The sequence below is a fragment of the Mus pahari genome, chromosome X (assembly GCF_900095145.1).
Source record: "Mus pahari chromosome X, PAHARI_EIJ_v1.1, whole genome shotgun sequence".
NCBI lineage: Eukaryota > Metazoa > Chordata > Mammalia > Rodentia > Muridae > Mus > Mus pahari.
In genome coordinates this window covers 125270911-125297298 of record NC_034613.1, presented here as the reverse complement: position 1 = coordinate 125297298, position 26388 = coordinate 125270911, and the positions used below count along the sequence as shown (strand labels likewise).

Genomic DNA, 26388 nt, shown 5'->3' with positions numbered 1-26388 from the left:
TATATTATATATTACTACAATGGTAGGAACTACATTAGCTACTACTGCTACCACTACTATACTCAATTACTAAAGGCTTTCACTAGTAAATTGTTAATTGTGTGTTTTTCTGCTTATATTTGCATGCATTATCTCATTCTCATTTCATAAAATCCCACTTATTAAGATTATTTAACTGCAACATGCAAGCCTGAATATTATTGACTCTTCTAATTGCTTCACATTACAAATTCTGTCTACATGCATTATCTTATACTAGTGCAATTAAAAAACTCATTGAGTGAAATTTGTGTATTGCAAAAAAGTAAATCTAGACTGGTTTAAGTATAAATGCATTATATTAGTGCCTAAAACCTTGAATTCAAGCAACACAGATCAGTTCTTTTAAAGCCATCAGATAATATCATCTGCCAATGACTCCAAAACAGAATTTTAAAACATTTTTGCATTTATGATTGATCTTATGAATGATAGTATATTATAATCATTGCTGACTAGACAGTAGTTGCCAAATTGTTCTCACATTTATTAAACTTAGAAAAACTGATAGCAGTATTGGCAAAATGAGTATAGTACAGAAACCCAGAAATACTATGGGAAAGACAAAAGAATATATGCCATAAATGTTATAGATTTGGAAATATCTAGAGTTGGAAACATCTCCCTTGCCTTTTAAACTAAGGCCACTATTTAGAGAGAAAATAGTCATAAAATAATAAACAAATTGTTAGGATATGGATAATAAATGACTGCTAAAGGCATGAATAAAAAGAAAAATGAATAAATTTCTTTGGACTGCCTCACCAACAAAATGAAGCTATAGATTAGCAATGTTGATTTTTGGAGAGGCCTCTGATGTGTCTATTTTAAATCCTTGTGTAGTTTGAAAAGTTTTCCTTTTTCAAGGACATCTAGGAGGACCAAGCTGACATGACTAATCCCTTGCCTTCTGCTGTGAGTCCCTTGAACATCACAGATAACAGCATTCAGTTAATAACACAGAAAACCAGGACAGCTTTCCTTTTGGATGACAAATTGTTACTAATATTTGGAGAAATAGGGTGTTTTGTAAGTTTAAGGACTAATTCAGTTATGGTGTTGGTAGCATGAGAAATTAATGGATTCACACAGGGATTTTTAGATTTGAGCCAAGAAAGAATACAAGCATGTAATTTATTTGTATTTATAGGTAGTTATTGCTAGCATAGTGGCAAGAGCTTCTATATAACACTGATGAATTATGATTAAAAAGAGGACAGCAAGGCAGAAAGAATAAGGAGACTGGCTGAACTTGCAAGAGTAATGCCAGGGGAATAGAACATACTCTTGGGCAGAAATTTATGGGCAAGTGGATGAAGGAGTATGGTGTTTTGAGTAAATATGCTCCCATAGACTTATGGGTTTGAGTGGTTGTCCATTGAAGGTGGCAATATTAGGAGATATGGTCTTGTTGGAGTAGGTATGGCCTTGTTGGAGGAAGTGTGCCACTGTGGGGCTGGGCTTTGAGGCCTCCTACACTTAAGCTTAAGCAATATCCATTGTGATACACAGTCTCCTTCTGCTGCCTATGGATCAAGAGGTATACTCTCATCTCCTCCTGCAAGATGTCTGTCTGTACACTACCACGCTTGCTGCCATGATGATAATGAACTAAACCTCTGAAACTGTAAGTCAGCTCCAAGAGCTGTTGTGGTCATGGTGTCTCTTCACAGCAATTAAACCCTAACTAAGACAGGGAGGTTCTGCTATAGGTGGTAGTATGTGGAGAAGAAATGTGCAGGAGCACTCTTAGATGGTCATATGGTTACTACAAACTAAGGTAACTTGAGGAAAGGTACAGGGAACTTAGACATGGAAGGTAAACAGTGGGGAAATATAATTCAAAAACAGAGATTACAAATGATAGGTACGGGTCCCTAAGGAGATAAAGTGAGATACAATAAGAAAATCATGATACAAAGGCAGAATGATTTTTATCTATGAGAAATGTTGGAAGCATGACTACATGACCATAATTATCAGGGAGTATAAAGAAAGTAGGAAAGTGACTGAAATAAAAAGCAAATGGAAAAAATAACTGAATTGTTAGCTGGATCTGCAAAGTGGTTGATATAGATGTTTCTTGATTCCAATCAGCAACCAGAAACTAGATGAGCTTTTCTTAGAAATCAGATGAGATAGCTGAGCACACATATGTTACAAAGAAAATATCCAGGAGAATTCATATGAAGAGGTTGGAGAAAAAGACAAGAGAACCTGAGCAGAGATGCACACTTAGGTTCCAGGAGGAAATGAAATCCTTAGTTCTTTAACAAACACACAGAAAATACATGACTCTATAAGGGCAAAGGAAAATCTAAACAGAGAAAGAAACCTGGGATTAAAGGGCAGAGATATGTTGCTGACATCTTTAGGAGGTTCATTGAAAGTACAATGCAACTCCACATCTTGGGAAATGGTGCTATGGCAGTGATTCTCAACCTGTGGGTTGCCACCCCTTTGGCAAACCTCTATGGCAAAAAAGAAAAAGAATATCTACATTATGATTCATAGCAGTAGTGAAATTACAGTTAAGAAATAGGAATGGAATGATTTCATTGTTTGGGGTCACTACAGTATGAGGAACTGTGTTATAGAGTAGCAGCATTAGGAAGTTTGAGACCCACTGATTCAGATAGAGGGAAGCAAAGTTAGGACAGGCTTCTAGTCTGTGCTGCAGCCCAGGGGATTGCGAGCAACTGTGAGCACATGGGGGTAGGTCAGACCTGCTGCAGAACTCACTCTGAGTTGTATTAAGTTAGATGTAATCATGGAAGATCCATGTGAATATATTCTTGACAATATGTATGAAGTTCTAGAGAGATATGCAGCTTAACTACATTCTTAAAAGGAGAAATTACAAGGTTGTGATTTTGAGGGATAATATTGGTGACAAAGGAGGAGCTGAGAGAGTTTGCACCCTGGTGTGAGGAGCAACAATGTCAAATGGCCAGACACCCCAGAAATCCCAGGGATTGGACCACCTACCAAAGAATACACATGGAGGGACCCATGGCTCCTGCCATATATTTGGATCAGTGGGAGGAGTGGCTCTTGGTCCTATGGGAGTTTGATGCCCCAGTGTAGGGGAATGCCAGGGCGGGAAGGCAGGAGGGGAGGGTGGTGGGAGCAGCATCATAGAGGCAGGGGGAGGGGTGTGAGATAGGGGGTTTCTGGAGGGGAGACTAGGAAAGGGTGTCATTTGAAATGTAAATAGAGAAAATATCTAATTAAAAATGGGGAAAAGAAAAAAAAAGAACCTGGATTCTGAGTTAAAGGTTTGAAACCTTTTCATATGATTGTGTATGCCTATTTAAGACTAGTGTTCCTCAATGAAAATGCAATAATGATAGACTTTGTATATGTTTTGTTCTATTTTCCTAATATATTGCATCCATTTATAGCTAAGTCAACAAAGTCTCAAATTTCATTCATTGGTTAGATTAAATAAAATAGTTTTTAACAATGAAAATATAAAACATTCATGTTATAGTAGCTAGTATTAAAATCAGTATTAGATGCAGATAGAGTATATTTGCATATACAATAAATAAAATAAACTCAGAACACATTTTTGAACAACAATAACAAAAAGTATTTGAAGGTATTTGAAACTGAACAAGAAGTAGGAAGAAAGTATTTGGAATCATTCCATTCAAAGTTAGGAATCTTGGAAGTTGAATCTCAAATTCCTGTGTCCTTTCCCTGAGGGCCTTCTATAGCCTGCATGTTAGAACTAGAAAGTTCATGTCTAACTGAACCAAGGAATGGGAATGAAGAATTTAGGACTGGCAAAAGAGCTAGGACTTGGGTAGTGTAACCAGAGAAAGAAGGAGTCACAGTGTGGAGGCAGCCTGGAATTTTCGTACAAAGTTCCCTTGAATTCTTGCTTGGCACCTGAATCTCCTATGAGCAGAACTAAGGAAAACATAGATCCAGCAACATTCAAGAGGTTTGGCATACTTAGAGTGACATTTATATCATCTGTTCAGAAAAACAGAATTTAGACTTATACAAAGTTAAAGGAGCCTAGCACACAGCTTGGGCCATTCACTAATTGTAGAAAATAAACAAACATTAAGGGGAAAAGCTCTTTTCTTTTTGATTTTTGTAGTAGGTTGCTCTGATGCTGCTTGTATTCTAATGCTAAATACTGGTTCCTCAATATGTAGTTGCTTGCTCAAGTGATGCTATGGAAGGCTAGAGCCTGTGATTTGGCAGTGGAGGGAGAAAGGTGGGACTGGAGGTTCATTAGAGGGTATTGCAGTTAAAGGAGAGGGAGGGTTTTGACTGAGGGATGGCAACCCCATCCCTCCACTTGATGCCCTGTCTTTCTACTGGAGGTGGACTCTACAAGTTTCCTCTCCCCACTGTTAGGCATTTCATCTAAGTTCCCTCCCTTTGAGACCTGAGCATCTTTCACCTCCCAGGTGAGGGAACGGGGGTCCAGTGACAGGTCCAACTTGGGATCTAACTCAAGGGGAGGTTCCAAAGCCTGACACTATTACTGATGCTATTATGTGCTTACAAACATGGCTGCCTTCAGAGAGGCCCAACAATCAGTTGAAAGATTCAGATGTAGATATTTACAACCAGCCAATGAACAGAAGCCAGGAACCCCTGTGGTTGATTTAGGGAAAGGCTGGAAGAAGCTGAGGAGTAGGTTGACCCTATAGGAGGACCAGCAGTCTCAACTAACCCAAACCCCTAAGATCTCTCAGACACTGAGCCACGCACTCCAACACATACACAGCAGAGAACTGCCTGCTCTGGATTCAGTGAGAGCTGTTCATAACCCTCAAGAGACTCGAGGCCCCAGAAAGGTTGGTGAGGTGGGGGTGGGGTGGGAACATACTTTTGGAGATGGGAAGAATGTGATGAGGAGCTGTTGGAGGGTGGATCGAGAGGGGGATAACAACTGAATTTTAAAAATAAATAAAGATAATTAAAGATAAATAAATGAAATAAGGAAGGAAGGAAGGAAGGAAAGAATCAGGGGAGGGGAGAAGCTGCCATGGGCCAAAACCGCGAGATTAGGAGAAACGGAAAGTAACAAGGGACCTTATAGCTGATTAATAAGTTAGTGTAGCCCTAGATCTGTCCAATCTAAGGATAAGGCTTGTTAAATAAAATACCTGATTGGTGCATCATTTATTCAGGCTTATTAGAAATATAAATTGATACTATAGATTTTCTTTTTCTTTTCATTTTTGACATAGTATTTTTCTATGTAACTCAGTCCATCCTGGACTGGAATTTACTTTGTAGCCCAGAGTGACCTTGAACTCACAATCTTCTTGCCTTAGAATCTCCCATGCTTGGTTCACCTACATGCATCAGCATACCTGGCTTGCCCTCTTTCTTAATGCTTAAAGATACAGTCTAGGATGTGAAAGCAAACCTGAAGCTCATTATTAATAAAACAAAACAGACCATGAACATTTTCATGAACATTTTAAAAGGTTACTAGAGATACAAAGAGATGGAGGAATATTAAAGGTGTTGTTAAGTTAACAGAAACAGATCAACACATAACCATTAATGTTCCAACCAACAGAGAAGAACTTTATTGTAAATATGCTAAATATGCACTCAGAAAAGATAACTGTAGTAGTTATGGAGAAGGAAATTTCAGGATGGGTGTAAAAATTAAAGAAAATATTTCAAATGCAAATAGATTTTTTGAAAAGCTGGATAGGATTGCCAGTCAATGCAGTAACTGGTGAATTTGAAAGTCTAAATCATGTACACTTAAGCACAATGAAAAACATCACTGCATCCATGCATCCATGTTTGTAGCCTTGACAGAGTTTCTAGAACTCAACTTGCTGTCCCATCAAAAGCAATGATCAAACATCCCAAAGCAAGGATAAAACATCCAACTCTTCTTAGGAATAGAACCTTGGATTTCAGGAAAGACCTTTATACATAGTCCTGTGTTTATGTTTTTACCTGGATATAATATTATGAATATGGAACAGTGAGTAGGTGCTGAAGCTCTCCTGATGAAAAAGGGAGGCAGGGGTAAGAATGGTGGATTTTAAACTGTTCAACTTTCTAGACAAACACCAGAAGAAAAAGACAAGCAAAGTCAGAGAGAGGCAAGCACTGGTACATGGCGTGCTTGAGGACTAGGTTGCTCATATACAGGTGATACTCCTGATGGCGGCTATCAAAATAAGGACAACAACAACAAAAGTAACAGAAATTTCCAGAAGTAGTATAGTTCTTGTTGGAATTACTTCTAGTCAGAATGATGAAATGTCATGTTTACTAACACAGAAGAAGAGGAAAAGGAAGGGGAAGGGGAAGGGGAAGGGGAAGGNAAGGAGAAGGAGAAGGAGAAGGAGAAGGAGAAGGAGAAGGAGGAGAAGGAGAAGGAGAAGGAGAAGGAGAAGGAGAAGGAGAAGGAGAAGGAGAAGGAGGAGTAAGAGAAGAAGCAGAAGCAGCAGAAGAAAGCTCATTAATGATCAAGAATTTACTGCAATGTAGCATGAAATGTGACCTTGGCATCACAAAGGAGACCAGACAGTATATAACAGCATACCAGTCTAGAATATAACTAATACTATGGAACTGAAAAAAATTCAGTTTAGACTCTTAGTGATGCCCTACAAAAATAGAAATTTAATACAACAGGGTTAATTCCTATTATCCCCCCCACCAAATTTTAATGACATAAAGACAAAAGAATGGAAAATTTAAAACCACTAAGCAAAATGTCTGAATGAAAAATAAGATGCATAAACTTGAAAGGATTGTTTGAGAAGGGAAAAGAAAGGAACCTGAACATTTGGGCAGGACTATGAGAGATTTTCAATAACAGAAAGGGAAAATAGATTACAGAATTTAATATAATTTTTAGTAACTGGTGAGGCAATAGCAAGCAATTTATCAGACCCACGAATATTGTTTTAGAACAAGAGGAAAAAGAATGGGGCATGAATATGCCAGAGAAAATAATGACATCAATTGGCTCAATTTGATGAGAAAGTATGCATCTCTACATATTTCTAGCTCAGAAAACATTTAAAAGGTCAAATTCAAACAGAAAAGTTAAATCCACAGGGAATTATTTACAAATATGAATTTAAAATGCTAAGAAATGACAAGTAGAAAAAATGACAAATCTAATGCAAAGCCATAAAGATGGAAGATAATATAATAATATGACAATAAACATCTCTTCAAAGAACTAAGGAAAAACTCAGCTAATGAACCTGCACCTGTCAAATCAGAATTTTATCTAAATGGACATATTTTTCATAAATAAAAGTAAAATTTAAGACTTTATTTTTCAGATCAACTAAAGCTGAAATTGTTCACAACAGACTTTCCTTAAAGAAAATGGTAAAACAATTGCTTAAGGCTTATGCAAATAATATCAGGAGGCAGTTTTTGTTTTATCCTTATTTCTTGAAATATAAATGAAGCTGTGAATTACAAATAATTTGCAGTTTTATCTATAATATAGCAATAGCACATATGATGAGTCTAGATTTCTAAATTTCATATACTTCTGAAATCTAGAGTGGAAAAACAGTGCATTATTAACACTATTAAATCCTAGAGCATGCTAAAAAAGAAAGATCTAGGAACCAAGAAAACTGAGTAGAAGTGTCAGTTGTGACACAGTGTGAGGAAAACTGTCTCCCAGGAGGGAAAAACAATAATCTTAAAATAAATAGTATTATATTGGATAGCAATATCCAGATCTTCAAATAAAGTTATTCAACTCAAAGAAGCAGAAAGTAGAATCAATAAGTAATAAAAATAAAAAGTTAATAATATATAATAATATAATAAAGTAATATATATAATAGAGTGCTAGCAGAGCTTGATATAAAGAAACCACAATCTCACATTTTAATATAAATGAAAGGAAATCAGTATCATTTAAAAGATAACAATTTCAATAGCACAACAACCAGAGGAAGAATAAGTTAAAATTTTTAATATTTATAATATTCTATACAACCGAAAGCCACTGGATGACAAAATTACTAGTTTTAGAGGTCAGGAACTTTAATGATTAGGGAATAACATCATGAAAACCAAAATAAAAATACAAAGACAGACAAGTATTAAATAGTATTAAATGGAGCAACATTTGTGTTTCCAGAAAGGAATGAGCAACAAATACCTTTGAAAAAAATGATGGTTAACACTTTCACAAATTGCTGAAAGAAATCTCAACCTGGACTTCTCTGAAGCTAAATGAATTCCAAACACCAGAGCAAGGTATCACACCAGGACAAATGTTTTTCTGATTTTAAAATAAAAGTGGTGTGTGTGTATGTGTGTGTGTGTGTGTGTGTGTGTGTGTGTGTGTGTGTGTGACTTGTCTGGCATGCCATGAGTTCTTAGTTTAAGCCTCACCAATACAAAAATCAGCTTAAATGATGATGTAATAAAGAATTGAAATCAAGAAAAGGCATATTGCATGCAGAGGAAAAAATATGAATATTTTCTCACATTACCAGGAAATATGACCAGATACAAAAACTGGACAAAGAATAATGGTTGATCAACAATTCTATATCCTGTGAAACTTTCTTTTTTCAAATTGAAGGTGAAATGAAACATTTTTATTACATACAAAGAAAATTCAGTGTGAAAGATGCTTAAATAAGTCTTTGAGAACAAAAAGAAGGATATGAGCAAGAATCAATGACAAATCCATAAGCCATATGTAAATGTAAGATTAAATGTGATATAGCAGCTGGACTTGGTGCTGCCTGTCTAGAATCCCAATGTTCAGAAAACAGACTTAGGGAAATCACAAATTCAGGCCCAATCTGCATATATAGTGAATTTCTAGGTAGCTACATAGACATAGGGAGGCCCCCCTCTCCTCTCTCTCTCTCTCTCTCTCTCTCTCTCTCTCTCTCTCTCTCTCTCTCTCTCTGTGTGTGTGTGTGTGTGTGTGTGTGTGTGTGTTTGTCACTGCCTGTCTGTATGTATGCATGTACACAATACACACTTTACAGACAAATAATAGGAATGGTTAAATGTGACTCTACTCTTATAAATTTACTGTATTTCTTGTTCTGGGAAGTAACTAAGAAGTAATTGGGATCTAAAAGTCAATACCAGAATTCCAAAGAAGTTTATTGTCCTGGAGGCAGATGGAGGTGGATTTCTGTGAGTTTGCAGTTAGCCTCCACTACATAGCAAGAGGAGAAGGAAGAGGAGGAGGAGGAGGAGGAGGAGGAGGAGGAGGAGGAGAGGAAAAGGCATATTAATATTAATAATCATAGTGTGGTTACTGGAAAAAAAACAGTATGGGAGTGCCTTCTATGAAAATGGCAGAGCTAGGACTTCCAAAAGTTTTATTCTTCTTAGTAAAAACAGCAGAAAACCTTGAAAAACTAGAATTAGCAATTTAGGGCTGTACAAAGTCATCAAAGAGTAGTAACAACAGAGGAAATAGTGATTCAAGAAAAATGCCTTATTATTGGCAAGCATCAAGCATTTTACCATCTTCTGCTACCCAGATCAATGGCAGCCTTGAATAATAAGAGCTGATGGTTCTGATACAAAGGTAGAAAATGGAGCAGATAATTCAAATCCAGGAATTCAGATATATAGCTATCTCTCATGCCTGGCGTTGTCCTGGAAGACCAACTGAAATTGATGCTTTGTTGCTGTTGGATTTCAATACGTTAACCAGTTCTAAAAGGCTCTCTTCGAGGAATAATTCTGGCAACTGGTCTAACATTGTAATTGCCTGAGGCAATAAGTGACACTTCTATGTGGATGTAATAAGCAAAAAGAGATTGGGGAGAAGCTGAAAAATAGTTATCACATAAATATTTGCCAAGTTCCAGCATAGTTCCCATATTTCAGTTCTCTCTAAATATGCATTCATTTATAAAGCTGTGCTTTATAAGAACAGGTGGTCCTAAGCTCCCAGTTCTTGCTGACCCAGAGGCACTGTGCAGGGCAAATATAAAATCTACAAGAGATTTATACTGTAGTTAAATGCTGAAGAAGTATCCCAACAATAACATGGACCCTGGCAAGGAAGTAGATATATTGTTTCCAGGCATGAAACTAATCTCTACCTAATTACCAGCTGGCCACTAAACTAATGAGGCACAGACTTCATTGACAAAGAGTAAATGCTTTGTGCCCTTCCTTCGGAAATTTCCCAAAACTAAAAAATATTACAATAAAACGTGGAAACAACAAATCCTAGGGAACAGGGAGAATCTAAATTCCAACAAGCCAATGGTAGCAATAAAAAATCTTAATCCAAAAACAAACACGTGGTCAATGCATAATAAATAAGCCAGTAAAATCTTTCTGAGGGAGACTAGATATTGAACTGACCAAATAGAGACTTCAATTAAACTATTTTTAAAATATTCAGCTAACTCAATGCAAGAATTAAATATGCTCATAGAGCAGAATTTTATTCATATAAATAATAATAAAGTAAAGCATAGCCAGCTTAGTTCTCAGAAATACTACTAAAAACTACAACAAACAATGGAGGGTCAGTGAGAGAGTTCTTGTCTAAGCATACCCAGATGTCTTGGAGTCCATCCTAATCACTGAGGAAAATGTCTCTAGAGATAGGCATGAAGCACAAAAAGAATATTTATTCAAGAAAATTACTACTGCTTAAAGTTACTACCAGCTTAACGATGATCAAGAGACTCAACATGTGCACGCGCGTGCACACACACACACACACACACACACACACACACACACACACACANAGAGAGAGAGAGAGAGAGAGAGAGAGAGAGAGAGAGATGAATTACCAAGAGATGGAGGAAAGGGAGGAACAGAACAAGTATTTTTGAAATAATAGCTGAAATTTTCTCAAATTTATTAAAATCCAATTAGCTATACTACAAGTACAAGTTAGCCATGCTACAATCCATAGATCCAAAGATGCTAACTTACAAGGATGACCAAAAGTAGGATGCTTGAATTTCACTGAGCATGGGAAATAAAATCATAATAAAATTAAACAAAACACTGGGTAGATGGATAGAGGGGACTGGGTGGGAGAGAGGGTGAGGAGGGAAACATGGTGGGGATCAAGTGTGAGGAGGATAGAAGCAAGAGAACTGGAATACATGGTAGGGGGTTATCTCTGGCACAAGCTAGAAACCTAGCACAATAGAAACTCCCAGGGATCTATGATGGCAACCCTAACTAAAATCCTTAGCAATAAGGGATATAGTACCTGAAATGGCTACCTCCTGTAATCAGGCAACACTTCCAATGGAGGGATGGAAACATTAACCCCACACTGTATGTATGTTGGGGGCACAAAACTTTTGATCTACAATTTTTCCTGACTACAAGATGTGCAGAAATAAAAAGGGAACAGAAATTGAATGGCCAACCAATGACTACCCCAACTTGAGACCCATGCCTTGAGAGAGAGCCCACCCGTGACACTATAGTGATATTGTGCTATGCTTCCAGACAGGAGCCTAACATAACTGTCATCTGAGAGACTTCAACCTGAAGCTGACTGAAACAGATAAAAAGACCTTCAGCCAAACATTAGGTGGAGCATGGGGACTAAGAAAATCCACAGAATTGAGAAACCGGGGGCCATAGGGGCTCTCAGAGACTGAAGCCTCAATCAGAGAGCATGCAAAACACAATGGACCTAAGCCCCGTAAGCATATATAACAGATGTGCAGCTTGATCTTCCTGTGGGTCCACTAACAACTGTAGCAGTATCTGTCTCTGACTCTATTCTCTGTCTTTGGCTCCCTGTCCCCTAACTGAACTGCCTCTTCTAGCCTCAATAGAAGATGATGCATCTAGTCCTACTGCAACTTGATGTGCCAAGGAAGATTAATATCCATGAGAGGCCTCTCTTTTTCCTCAGAGAAAGAGAGGGGAGTCATGAAAGCAGGAAAGATGCATGGGGGGGCTACTGGGAGAAAAGAAGGGAAGAAGTTGTGATTGGGATGTTAAATAATTGATTAAAATAATAAAAGTGTAGGAAATCAATCAACCATAAGTCATACAAATCCAGAGACCCATATAACTGTTAGTGGTGAACATATAAGATATTAAAATGGTGAGCATATTTTCACAAGTAGAAGATTTTGATATAAGGAGAAAGAGATAAAGGGCTTATCTCACTAGTCATCAGATCCCCTAGGACTTGAGTTATAGGCAGTTTTTGAGCTATCATATAAGTACTAGGAACCAAACCTGGGTCCCCTGTAAGAGAATAACCTTGCTTAACTGAGCAATCACTCCACTCCTAAAAATTTATTCTTGAGTAAGTAATATATCAAAGCCAGAACTTAAAAGGTAATAGAAATACAACATACTAAAACATATGGCATACAACAAACTTAGTGGAAGAAGGAAGTTTATAACCATTGATGCCTACACATAAATCAGATTAATTTCATAAATGTTATAGTAATCAAAACAGCATTATAATAGTATAAAATGGTCAGAAATCTTAGTGGGACAATAGAAATTCTGAAAGTAAATATGTAACCCCACCCAATGTATCTTCTGTAAAGGCAAAAAGAATATTTATTAGCGAAAGCATAAGTTGTTTTGGGAAAATTGGATATCCACTTATAAAAGAATGAAGTTAGCCTCTATTGCCATGTATAAAAAATCAACTAATGGGTCAACAAATTAAATACTATACATGAAACTATATTTAAAAATACAAGAGAATATTTTAGGATATTGAATTGAAGTAGTTTTTTGGATAGGATGTTAAAGTAGAAATATTCAAATTGGCCCATATCAAAGATTATTTTAAAATTTTTTACAGATAGGAAAGAGTCAACAGAGTTAAGAGAAAACTTAGAGAATCCAATAATATCAACTGTAGGTCTGATAAGAGGTTAGTAACTAGAATGTACAAGGAACTCTAACACCTCAATAGCAACATTAGAAACCAGCAAACCCCCCAATAAGCCAGTTAAAACTTTCTGAAACATAGTCTTATAAAAAGCTAATCAGATATTTCATAACCAATTCTTCCCCACAAGGAAAATGCAAAGAAAAAGCCACAATGAGATAGATTTAGGTGAATTCTAGAAAAAAGAAAAAAAAAACACTAGCAAGAGGTGATGAATAGGTGGAGAGAGGGGAAACCTTACATGTAGTTGCTGAGCATTTAAGTTAGTATAGTCATTATGAAGAACAATATTGAGTTTCAATATTCTTTGCAACACTGCTTGTATTAGCCAAGAAATGGAAATAATACATGCATATGAACTGATGAATGGGTAAAGGGAATTTAATGTATGTACCTGATGGTACAATATCCAGCCATATATCAGGATGCAGTCTTGTCATTTGCTAGAAAATAGATGGGACTGGAGATTATTGTACTTAATGAAATAAGTCAAGGATAGGAGGTCATAGTCTCTTTCATATGCTGAACTTAAAATCATTTGACTTTACTATAGCTGAAAATAAAATGAAGAAAATAGGAGGGGATTATGGGAAAATGTTGACACAGTCATTGAAATGAAAAATGAATTAGTGGCTCAATGGTTGATTTGTTATTTCAAAAAGACAGAACTAGAAAATGCAGAGAGAGAGAGAGAGAGAGAGAGAGAGAGAGAGAGAGAGAGAGAGAGAAATAGAAAGATAAATAGAAATATCAACTGAGTTAATGTAAGATTGCTAAGGCCATGCAAAAATCTCAAAAGCAGAAGCAGAAGCAGAAGCAGAAGCANGAGAGAGAGAGAGAGAGAGAGAGAGAGAGAGAGAGAGAGAGAGAGAACCAGAGAGATAAATAGAAATATCAACTGAGTTAATGTAAGATTGCTAAGGCCATGCAAAAATCTCAAAAGCAGAAGCAGAAGCAGAAGCAGAAGCATCTCATCACATCAACAGAAATCTCAAGAACACTAAGTAATCCCCCAATGGACACTGAAATAAAAGTACAGTAACTTTTAAACTGAAATAATCTCAGCTACACAGTAGGTAAAGTAATAAAAATTGGCAACCAGGCAAAATCACATATTGATGATGGAGACATATTCATCAAATAAAACACTATAAATACTCACAGAATAATTAAGATAATTTAAAGGAAAGTAGATAATTGCAAAAAAAATTGAGATTTCACTACATAGCTTTCACTGACAAGTTGAATAAACAAAACATGAACGAGAAACTACAGGTATGCTATAATATAGATAGACCTAAGAGATATCTACAAGTGTTCCACACAACAGCAAAATATATATTCTTCTTAAATACACAAAAATTTCCAAATAGAATGTAAGTTAAAGCAGGAAATAATTATTAATTACATTAAAGGGATTGAAAGTAGGCAAAGTATACTTTCAGATGAAGATGGAGTAAAAGTAGAATTCAATAATGGAAAGGTAATGGGAATTTGCAAAACATGGGAATTAATTAGGAATTAGGCAACTCAGACCTATAAGGATAGTTAGTCAAAGTAGAAATCGTAAGGTATTAAAAAGATGCTGAGAAAAAGAAAATGAGAACATCCTATAACAAACTAGGAGACCCCATGAAAGCAGTGTTTACAAGAAAAAAAAAGGTAACTGTAATGTTTGTATTTTAAAATTCCTTAAATGAATAAACTGATTTTCCTTTAAAAAGTAGTGACCAGAAAGTAAGCCAAACCCAAAGAAGAGTCAGTGAATAAATCTACTGTCAAAGGGTTGAAATAAACCCACAGGAAACAGAGAAAGAGCAAATAACAATGGACAAGGGAAGTAAAGGAGAAAAATCAATGATTAAATTTGCTTCTTGTAGAAATTTAATAAAACTTAAGAGTATAGGCTAACTTAGAAAGAAAAGAGAGATAGCCAGTCTTAGTAAAGGATGATTTAAGATTTTTGAATGCTGCTTTGTGCCCAAAACATTATAAACAGTAGATAAAGTACAAAGTTCTTTCTTTGAAAATGACTATTTATCAAAATAATATGAGAAACAAAATATTCCTATTCATTTGAAGTGATTAAATCAATAATCAAGACAGCACACACATACACACATGCACATGACCTGCAGGTATGGAAGGCTACATGACTGTATTATTTAATTGTTCTAAACAAAGGTAAAATGCTAAAAAAAATCTTCCAAAACCTGAAAAAAAGATATGAAGATCATTTCAGATTCACTTTATGAGACATACACATAATCACCACACCAAAACTGGATACCAAAGAAAACAAGATGACAAAGCAGGTCTCTCTGGGCAACTAGCATTAAAAGGTTAATTAAGTCTTAAAAGAATTTAATGATGTAGAAATAAATCTATTACCACATATAATTTATTTGAGGAATTAAAGGTTCATCACAATTCAAAAACAAATATAATTTAGTATACTATGAGAATAAAGGAGAAAGTATATCCAATAATCACCATACTAGACAGAAAAAATGATTTGAGGAAATTCCCACTAATTAGGAAATGTTGCAGTAAATATAGAAGAAGGAAAGGGAACTTGCTGATTTTGATGAAAGATATAAAAGACCTGAACTACCATACACCATTTGTATTGCTTCCCTTTGCTAGAGTCTTATAAATGCCAGGCAAGCTTTTTACCACAGAAGCCACACCGCTATGCAGTATTAAAATACTAATCAGAAAAGAAGGGAAATGTCTTCTACTTGCTCTTTCACTGAACAGTACCTTACATACCTTGTCAGGACAATAAAACAAGACTAATAAAGATTTAAGACAAGGAATGGTCAAATGAATCTGTTATCATTTATAAGTGACATCATGGAGCATATATAGAAAATTGCATTAATCCTGTTAATAAACTGTTAGAAATATCAAATGAATTCAGCCAGATTTCTGGGCAAAGGATAAATATATAATATATTAGCTGTTATTTATTTCTATATAAAATTTATTTCTATATAAAATTTATTTCTATATAAAATTGCCAACAAGTAATTGGAAATAAACATTTTGAAACCAATGTTATTTACAATAAAAGCCAAAGAATTAAATGCCCAGAGATGCGTCTATGAAAGATAGATGAAAGATAAGATGAAAACAGTTAATAGAATTTTAAAAAGTAAATATTAAATATTTGTGTGTACATATAGATATGTGTATGAATTACAAACCATACTTTTGTTAAGACTTTAGTATCTACATAGTTGATTTATAGATAAATTCAATTATGGTTTTTAAAAAGCAAGACATTTTAGATTAATAAGCTAATTTAAACCTTTATGAAAATGAAAAAAATTTAGAGCACTATTTAGTGATTTGGAAGACCACAGCTAACCAATATAATTTACTAAATAGCTATTTTTCTAATTCTGGAATTCTTAAATGACTTAGATTATTTATAGTAATGTAGTTTTAGAAATAATTGGTTTTAATTTTACCATTACTATCTGATTTTATATTATCAATCTATTTTCTATTTCTATCTTAATCTATTTTCCATTTACATTTTAATATATACTTTTGAATTTGTTTTATTAATCTATAATATTATATTTTAAATTTGGAAATTAGTCATTTTCTTACATTTTTTGAATGTATAAGTTATACTTTTTATCTACTCTTGATGCAAAATATCATTTAATCTTAAAAAGTCATATTGGTATCTAACAACTTATATGCTGATTTATAAATGTGGAGAATGTCAGCTGAACTTTATAAGTACAGTTTTGCTTTCATAGATTCATGGGATTCTCTGAGAAACATCATGGCTTGTTATCTAATGGTGTATTGGAGATCACAGAATGATCTACCACAGCTATAAGAAAACAATCTTAATAGTGATATAAATTGATTTGCTTGACTAATCCAGAGATAAAACGTTAGAAGATTAATGAAAAGCCAAGAAACGTCAAGACCCCATTTTCTCCATTTGAATGTTTTAAAGAAACATAAGGTTGAAGAGAAAGTATTTCATGAGACAATATAAGTTCAAGTGGGTGAGAGAGGATTAGAAATGCTCTAACTTCCTTCTAGGTAAAGTTCTTGACTTTAATGTCAGTCAAACACTGACAAAGATCTCAAGTATGTGAAATAACATGATTGTTTATCTCTCTTTATTCTGAATCTTTAGAGGAACAACAGCTGTCTTTTTGTTTGTTTAAGAATTCAAAAAGTAATTAAAATTTGTGATAAATCATGAATTTTGTTCAATTACAGAACAAAATTATAAAAGTTTACTTTATGCCAATTCAAATTGCATTATTATTTTTCCATTGACAACTTGAGTATGAAGAATGTAAAAACTAATAGGGCAAATATTCCGAAAAGATCTTTCTTTTCATAGATTTCAATGTTTTATTTTTTATATTTAGGCTTTTTCTTATACTTTTGTAATCGTCATAGCATTTTGTATCAGTGTTGCCAAAATCCACTGGTATATTAATGAAAAAATAATTTAGCTATACAACTGGTAAGTTTAGGTACCATATCCATATGCATTATAATACTTTCATTATTTTTAACCTAAATATCAGATATGTAGGTTAAGAATAATTACTCGACAACCGATCAAACGCAATGTTACCAGTCGACGTCTGTAGGTTGTTCACAGTACATAATCCGAAGGTATTGAGCATAGCCGCTGCAATTCTATGGCCAGGTATAATTACCTATTGATATTGCCCAAACGATGGCAATCTTCATGATGGCCTTAGTCCGCGAATTGAACCGGCTATGCTCAATAGGATTACGTATTGCTACATACCGGTCCAGCGATATGGCGCAGAGGTGCATGATGGACGCAGTTGAAAATAGCACATCTAGTGAAATCCAGACGGGGCACAAATATCTAGGTAAAGGCCAGACATAATCTGAAAGAGAACAAAGAGAAAAGAACATGTTATCCAAATTGCACTGACCATCCTTTTCCACTTTATTCTACTTATTAATTACTCTCCACAATATTTTAATTGCAGTGAAATTTCAGAATTTTTCCCAGTGATGGTAGCATCAGCGCTATAATTTCTTTATCATAATATGCTTTGCATAACACAAAAGTAACCGCTTTAATGAGTACAATTTCAAGGCATGTAGCAGTTTCACAGTTTTACATAAACATGACTTCCTACTAGGTTTGGAACATTTCATCACTCCAGAAGAAAAACACAATCCGCTAAGCAGTCAGCACCCCATTCATTACTTCCCAACCCCTGCTGGCAATCTCTAGCCTGTCTATTGTCATTACAGATTACTGTACCTTGGACATTTCCTGTAACTGGAGTTATTTTTCACAGTGGGGCTGTGATAAGTATGTTTGGAGACTCATTCATGTTCATCTACTTATTACCCTGCCCTTTTAATAGTCAGTGAGGTAGTCTCACGGACTTTTTAATTTCTTTCATAGATTATTTATTGTTCTATGTAGCACTGAAGATAATTTTAGTTTACTGACCCTGTGTTCTGTAACTTTACCAAGCTCATGTATCATGTCTAATTTTTGTATGTAGATTCCTCATGATTTTCTATACATATGATCACAAGTATTTTTGTCTCTTTTTTTTTCTCAGTGTTCCCTCCATGTTCCATGCTCGTTCCTCATCTCAATTATTTAACTTGTCATAGGGTGTCATTTCCTAAACTTTTAAATGTTTTATTTTTATTTATGCTCAAGTGCACACACGTGTGCTGCCCAAGACTAAAGAAAACCATTAGATCCTTTGGGACTGTGAGTTACAGGTATTTGCTGGGATGGTAGTTGTTGGTGGGTGTTAAAAGCTGAAATAGCATTCTCTGAGAGAGTGTCAAGTACTCATAAACCCTGAGTTATTTCTTTACCCCCTACTTGTTAATCTCCCAATTCCAAGAAACATATCCACTTATTTCTACTTTTCTTAGTTCTCACTAAAACTCAAAATTTCAAGGAAATTTTGAATTTCATAAATGGATATTTTATTATTCTATGTTTATCATTTTGCTAATTTTGCTTTTTTTCTCTACTTCCTTGAGGCATACTGGTAGGTTAAAATTTGGCATCTTTGCTGTTCTGGTGTGTTTTTTATTTCACTTACTGTACTTTCTAACTCCCAAATGCTCTGTTTCTTGCAACATTGTTGTTCATTGTCCCTTGTCCCCTTTAGTTCATTGTTCACCATTTCCTTTAGCATTTGGAATAATTTAAGTAGTTGATTTAAATCGTTGAAGACTCCATTTTTGGGCTTCCTGTTGTAATCAGCTTCTGGGTTTTCTTTTGTTTTTGTTTTTCCCTTTAATTTGGCCACATTTATTTTTTCTGATATTTATTTTTATTAATTTATTTATGTATTTTTATGTAGGTGTGCTGATTTCTGGACTTAAAAAAAGGTGAATAAATAAATAAAGTTTAAAATAAAATCCCTAACCCACCAAAAAAGTAGTGTGCTTTGTCTGCATGTACACCTAATTGCCAGAAGAGGGCATCAGATCCCTTTATAGATGGTTGTGAGTCACTATTTGGTTGCTGGGAATTGAACTCAGGACCTCTGGAAAAGCAGACAGTGCTCTTAACTACTGAGCCATCTCTCCATCACTATGATTTTTCTTTTAATGTATCTTGTATATATAGGGAGATTTTTAATTTTATTATAAATCCTCTCTAAGTCATATTTTCCTACATTCCTGTAGGTTGACACTATTTGTAATGGTGGGCTTTGTTGGTTTGTTTTGTTGTGTTTTGCCTATTTACAAAGTATTACTATTTTTCAAAGTCAGTTTTCATTGTCTTGTTTAGATACTATATTTAAAATTGAGTTTATACTATAGTATAACTCAGGAATTGGAAAAAAATCTGGTTCTGGTCTATAGCTTAAACTAGTCTTAAACTTGTGATTCCCCTGTCTCAACATCCAGAGTTCTAGGAGTTATAGATGTTCACCACAACATCTGGATCTCACCTAGATTTTCACTAAAATATTCCAAGACTCTCTGTTTGTAAGAAAATAAAGTATTCTCTCAGTGCTTTCAACTTTACTTTGAGACTTCTCAGTGTATGGTGAGGTTTTGTAAACATTTTCTTTAGCCTCTGGAGTTTGGGGCAATGAAAAATGTCTTCTTAGCCATCTTGGCAAACCGGAATTTCATATTTATACTTGTTATTCATGGCCCTTCATGGGTTTACAACTTTTTGACTTTCACCAAACATAAGGACTTTTCAGTCTTTAGTTTTCAAGTGTAATTTTCCGTCGTTTACCCCTTGAGTGTGAAGTCATTTGTATGTCAGAGAATTTTAATGCTTTCTCATATATTTCATAGGATCCATTCTTTCTTTTCTGAGTACATTTTAATCTGGTGCTAACTTTGATGGAACTCTCTTCCAATGCACTCATTTTTTTCCTGTCATTTACTATTTGCTGCTATGTCTATCAAAAAAAAAAAAAAAAAAACAAACCAAATCAAAACAAAACAAAAAACCCCAATGAAACAAAAAAAAAATCCCTTAAAGTTCCCATGTGTAATTTTCATCTCTCAGATTCCTTTTTTGTTGTTGTTGTTTTTAATTTATCTTCTGAACTTTACAATTTTCAATCAGTGTTAGCTTAGATTTTTATGTTGTTGTTACAAATATAATGAGAGTAACAAGATTATGCTCTGACTTTCAGTATATATTCAGGATATGCTTCTATGTAGCTGTTATGTTTGCCGTGTTCTTTTTGAAGCTTTATCATATCATAAGAATTGTGACTATTAACCAGCTGAGCTGTTTGGTTGCTTTCCATGCCATTGTCAACTTAATTGAAACAATTTCTATTTGTTGGGCTGCAGCTCAAACGTCATTACAGTTTACTTATCATTTCTTAACCTGCTTGAGGCATTTACTAACAAGCATGGCTATGAACTTAGTGACTTTTAAAGGGGTTGATGGCTTTTCAGAGAGAAGAATTGGTTGTTACTTTTTCACTATTCAATGATAGCTACTCCCTCAACTTCTAGATTGAATTTAATGTTGACTTAAAAGTTTCCCTAGGCGCTCTCTGTCTCTGTTTCTCTGTCTTTCTATCTCTCTATCTCTGTGTCACTTTGTCTCTGTCTCTCTGTCTCTTTCTCTTTTTCTCCCTCCCTCCCTTTGCTCTATTCCCTTACCTCTCTCTCCTCCTTCTCTTCCTCCTCCTTCTTACCCTGCTCTACCTTTTCCTCCTCCTCCTCCTCCTCCTCCTCCTCCTCCTCCTCCCCCTCCTCCTCCCCCTCCTTCTCCTCCTTCTCCTCCCCCTCCTCCCCTCCTTCTCCCCCTCCTTCTCCTCTTCCTTCTCTTCCCCCCTCCTCCTCCTCCTCCTCTTCCTCTCCTTCTTCTTCTCCCCCCCCCCCCCCTCCTCTCCTCCTTCTCCTCCCCCTCCTCCCCTCCTTCTCCCCCTCCTTCTCCTCTTCCTTCTCTTCCCCCCTCCTCCTCCTCCTCCTCTTCCTCCTTCTCCTCTCCCTCCTTCACTTTTAAAACAGAATCTCACCCTTGTTGTTCTATGTAGGCTCATGTGGCATTTAATGAGTAGGAATACTCCTGTCTCAGCCTCCAGAGTGCTGAGAACTCATGTAAATCAATATGTCTGATTTCTTCAGGTCATTTAGGTCATAAAGCTGAAGACTGTTTATTAGAGTCTTAGCAAAGTTATATGGTAGAAAATGTTTATTCTTCAGTTATATGAAAGTGATTGATATTGTAAACTAAATCAATGTGACTTTCATTCATTTGTTCATCACTAAAAAGTCCTCTAAACACAGGTGTTTGTTAATTTGACTATTAATATTGCTCTTTATATTTCAGAGCTGGGGGTTGAATCTATATTTTTCTTTTTACATGCTATGAATGTGCTCTGCCACTGAGCTAAAACCTCAGTCTGTTGTCACTTCTAGGTTTCTTGAGCTATATGTGTTATGGAAGTTGATTGTACTGGTGATAATAGTATTTTGTTTGACATATTTAGCTTGTAGAATTTCATTTCCAGTTGCACTGTAGATGTTCAGATGAATAGATGTTTCATTGGATGAACTATTCTATTCGTTATTTTCTACCATAAATGCAGATTTATCAGAGAAATAAGTGAATTTACATGATCCCCACATATTTGCCATACAGCAAATAGGTCGAACATTTGGAGACTTACATAGTAAAAAAAGACAGCTGGATAAGATGAGACCTTATTTTCAGAAGCAAAGTTGTGCATCATGTTTTACAGAATGACATGTTTAAGGTTTAGAAGGTGGCAGATGTTGTCCATACACCTACTGGTAGATTCTCTAAAAACAAACAGGGATGGATTGGAGAACAGCTAGCCTAAGATGAATGACAGTGGACAAACACTAATTTCACTATGAAGAAAAAAGGACACTTTAGAAAATGGGACAACTCAGCCCCCGAAGAACAAGTGCTTTGTTTACAGGGTTAAGTGGGTGCATATGCAGAGGGTTAGAATCATGTCCTAAGACAAAAAGAGAACCTTGCAATATCCTCACTGCACTTTAAAATATGTGATAATTTAAACAACAAAGAGAATAAGAGTCAAAACCACAATCAGCACTATATATATATATATATATATATATATATATATATATATATATATATATATACCACTGACCAGGTTTGTAACTAACCAGACAGGAATCTTGGGATCTATATGCCATTTAGTTGATGGCAAAGTTATCTCGTGCCACCTGACAAGGTGAGCGGCAAAGAAGCCATTTTAAAATATCCGAGCTGACTTTGTACATATGTAGTTCTCAATACAAATATACTTCTATGCAAAACCCACTCTTAGAACACAGAGCAAGTATTTGGAGCCTGGACTCTGAAACTGGGCTTGCTGAATACCTTTAGCTTTATAGTAAAACTGTTGAGTCAGAACTCTGTAGAATCCCATGCTCTGGATACATCATCTGATCAAAAGATTACAATGAGACTCACTAGCACATCTGAAGAGGAATAAATTGTGGCAAGTGCTTTAAAATGCTTTCAAGAGAGTCTGAGGCATACAAGTGGAAAATTTATTTACAAACCTATCCACTACCTAGAGAAAGGGAGCCAAGTGTACCACACCCTCTGGTCATAGGATGAAGAGCAGAAGAAGCAAAATCTTTGCAACTCCTTCCATGGGTATTTTGTTCCCCATTCTAGAAAGGAACGAAGTATCCACCCTTTGGTCTTCCTTCTTGAGTTTCATGTGATTTGCAAGTTGTATCTTGGGTATTCTAAGTATCTGAGCTAATATCCACTTATCAGTGAGTGCATATAATGTGAGTTCTTTTGTGTTTGTGTTATCTCACTCAGGAAGATTCCCTCCAGATCCATCCATTTGCCTAAGAATTTCATAAATTCATTGTTTTTAATTGCTGAGTAGTACTCCATTGTGTAAATGAGGTGAGACCAGAAGAATCTATCCCATATACAACCTCCAAACCCAGACACTATTGCATATGCCAGCAAGATTTTGCTGAAAGGATCCTGATATAGCTGTCTCTTGTGAGTCTATGCCAGTGCCTGGCAAATACAGAAGTGGATGCTCACAGTCATCTATTGGATGGAACACAGGGCCCCTAAAGAAAGTGATAGAGAAAATACCCAAGGAGCTAAAGGGGTTGGCAATCCTATAAGAGGATCAACAATAAGAACTAACCAGTACCCCCCAGAACTGTGTCTCTATTTGCATATGTAGCAGAGGATGGCCTAGTCGGCCATCAAAGGGAGGAGAGGCACTTGGTATTGCAAAGATTATATGCCCCAGTACAGGGGAATGCCAGGGCCAGGAAGCAGGAGTGGGTGGGCTGGGGAGCAGGATGTGGGGGAGGGTATAGCCGACTTTCAGGATAGCATTTGAAATGTAAATGAAGAAAATAGCTAATAAAAAAGATTTAAAGAAGAAGAAGAAGCAAAATCCTACAAAGGTTTTGATTTCATTGAAGCACACCCACTCAGATGGAGAGGAAAAGCGAGGGTTCTGACACAGACTCTGCATCTGTGCTCATAGAGGGGGCATTCTAAAACAGACTACAAGGCCTTGCCTTTCCGTCACTTGAATATTTTCCGTATTTAATACATCCAATTTCAATGTGAAGTAGGCTTTCCTAAGGAGAATTGTTTGGCCTGGAGTACACGTGTATGTGCAGACAGAGGCTCACTGTGCCATCCTTCCTAGTGTTTAGATTGCTTTAGGATTGATTGCACTTCTTTATCTCTTTCTGTTTTAATTCTCCCTTTATTGGAGACTATCTTACCTCTTCACTGCATCTCAACTATCCTGGACTTCTATTTCCCTTTCTCTCTTGTATTGTACCTATGTTGGTCTCATATTAGTTAAATAATTACTTATATTTCTATTGCCTCTCCATTCTACCTATACTAATGTTTTAGTAAATATCATTCTATGCTTGTTTATTCTTCTAGCATTTTAGGTGTTTAAAATCTATTTGTTTTTATTTATTTTTATCTTATTTTTTGTTTTTATTTTATGTTTATTAGTTTATGTATGTTTTGTATGAGTTCTTTGTCTGTTTGTGTATCTGCACACCAGAAGAGGGCATCACATCGTAGTATGGTTGCAAAATAACATTGTGGTTTGAATTTAGGGCCTCTAGACAAGGAGAAGAGCCAGTGCTCATAACCGCTGAGCCATCTCTCCACAGTCAGATATTTGTGTTTAATTAGCTATGGTTTCATTTTTATAGAGGGTTTATCCATTAGTTGTGATTGCTTGTATAGTTATCTTTCTATTCTTGGGGTTGTGCTGGGGTTTGAGTCCAGTACTCTGAGTATGTGGGCTGAGGGCATAGCAGTCCAGTAGGTAGGAGCAATATTCTAACCCTACCATAATCCACTTCTACATGAACATTGTAAAAACTTGAACTGAAAGAACAAGGGTGATCAAAATCATCCAACTATTGAATGAATCCCAGAGTTGCTAGTACTAACGAAGACACTTGGGGAATCAAGGCAACATAACCTCACGTACCCAAAAAATAATAACTCTATATCATCTATAATCTGACCATCCAATCGAAGAGCCACAGGGAAGTATTAGACCACATATTGCAAAAGCACCCCTGTAAGACATGCTTATAAGACCTGGGAAAGAAACTCAAGAGATTTGACACTTAATGCAGCAACTAGGCCTGGTAGTTATTTCCATCCTATATCATCATCTGGTCTCTTCTCCCCTACATATGGGTTCCTCTTTTTATTTCATGTCCTGTATCTATTTAACAATCCAAACTGGTTCTTTGCTGCCATCTATTTCTTTCTTCCTTCTTACTCTTTCCTATTTCATCTGTTTTAGTATTGGTTGTAGTTTTGTTCATTTGTTCATCTTCTTCTCCTAAAAGAACACAAATTGGAAGAATTCACAAGGTCTCTTGTGATTTGGCATTATGAGAAATGTGACTTGCTGTGTTATCTGATAAGATATGGTTGCCATTTACCTCTCAGTCTACTTTTAGCCTATATTCACCTAAGCATGCTTTTGTCCCTAAAGTATTCCACATTATTTATATTTCATTTTTTATTTTTTTTAATTAACCTAACAGTTGGTTGCTTTTTTTTTTTTTTGCTTTTTTTCTTCATAATTTACCATTGGTGATATTGCCACCCGATGGGGTTTAGAATCACCCTAAAAACAGAATTCTGTACATGTCTGTGAGGGATTTTTGTTATTAGGTTAGTTGAGATAGGAAGACCTATCCTATACATGGATCCTACCATTTTATGGCATTTATTGTTCTTTGCTTCCTGATTATGAACATATTATGTTCCTGCCACCATACCTTCCTTGTCATAATGGGATATATCTTCTGCAACTGTTAATCAAAATTAACACTTCTTTACCTTCAGTAGTTTTGATCATATCTTTTATCACTGAAATGAGACAAGTAACTAGCATACCATTTCAGCTCCTACCCACAGTCATATGTTACTGTATTCAGTACTACCAACATGTCTCCATATAATGATGGCTGCTTAACAGATGTCTTTTGTTGCCTATTCTTCCATTTCCAAAGTGGGTTCATCTCTAGGGAGTGACTTTTTCCCAGTTAGTATTCTATTCTCAAGGGAATCCCAAGGTAGAATCTGGTCCCTGTGTAGCAATCTAATAGAAAAATTATGTCATCTTAACTCTACTACAATCTGGACTCTCTTGAAAGTTACAGAATAACCTCAAAAATAGTTGATTTAACATACTCAAGATAGGTCATCTAAGCAATTGTTAATCCCACAGTAGTGACCACTAATGTGACTGTATTACATGAAGTTCAAGACAAAAAGTTCAAAAGATTTATTATTATAAATGTGTTAAAAGAAATCAATCAAAGATGACATGAATAAACTCCAGAGTGAATTCTAAGAGGACAGAAATAACTAGTTGAGAAAAATGAGGGGGTCATTAGGGGCTGTGAAAACAAAACTATATAAAGAGAAACAATGTGAT

The 26388-nt window shown here is 35.6% G+C and overlaps 1 protein-coding gene across 1 annotated transcript in view; it reads right to left on the bottom strand.

Moving 5' to 3' along the window:
• Htr2c (5-hydroxytryptamine receptor 2C) overlaps positions 1 to 26388 on the bottom strand; it is a 207780-nt gene that overhangs the window by 7528 nt on the left and 173864 nt on the right. The window contains exon 5 of the mRNA XM_021188060.1: positions 17620 to 17820. Coding sequence (XP_021043719.1) covers positions 17620 to 17820 — 201 coding nt within the window. The remainder of the gene's footprint in view (positions 1 to 17619; positions 17821 to 26388) is intronic.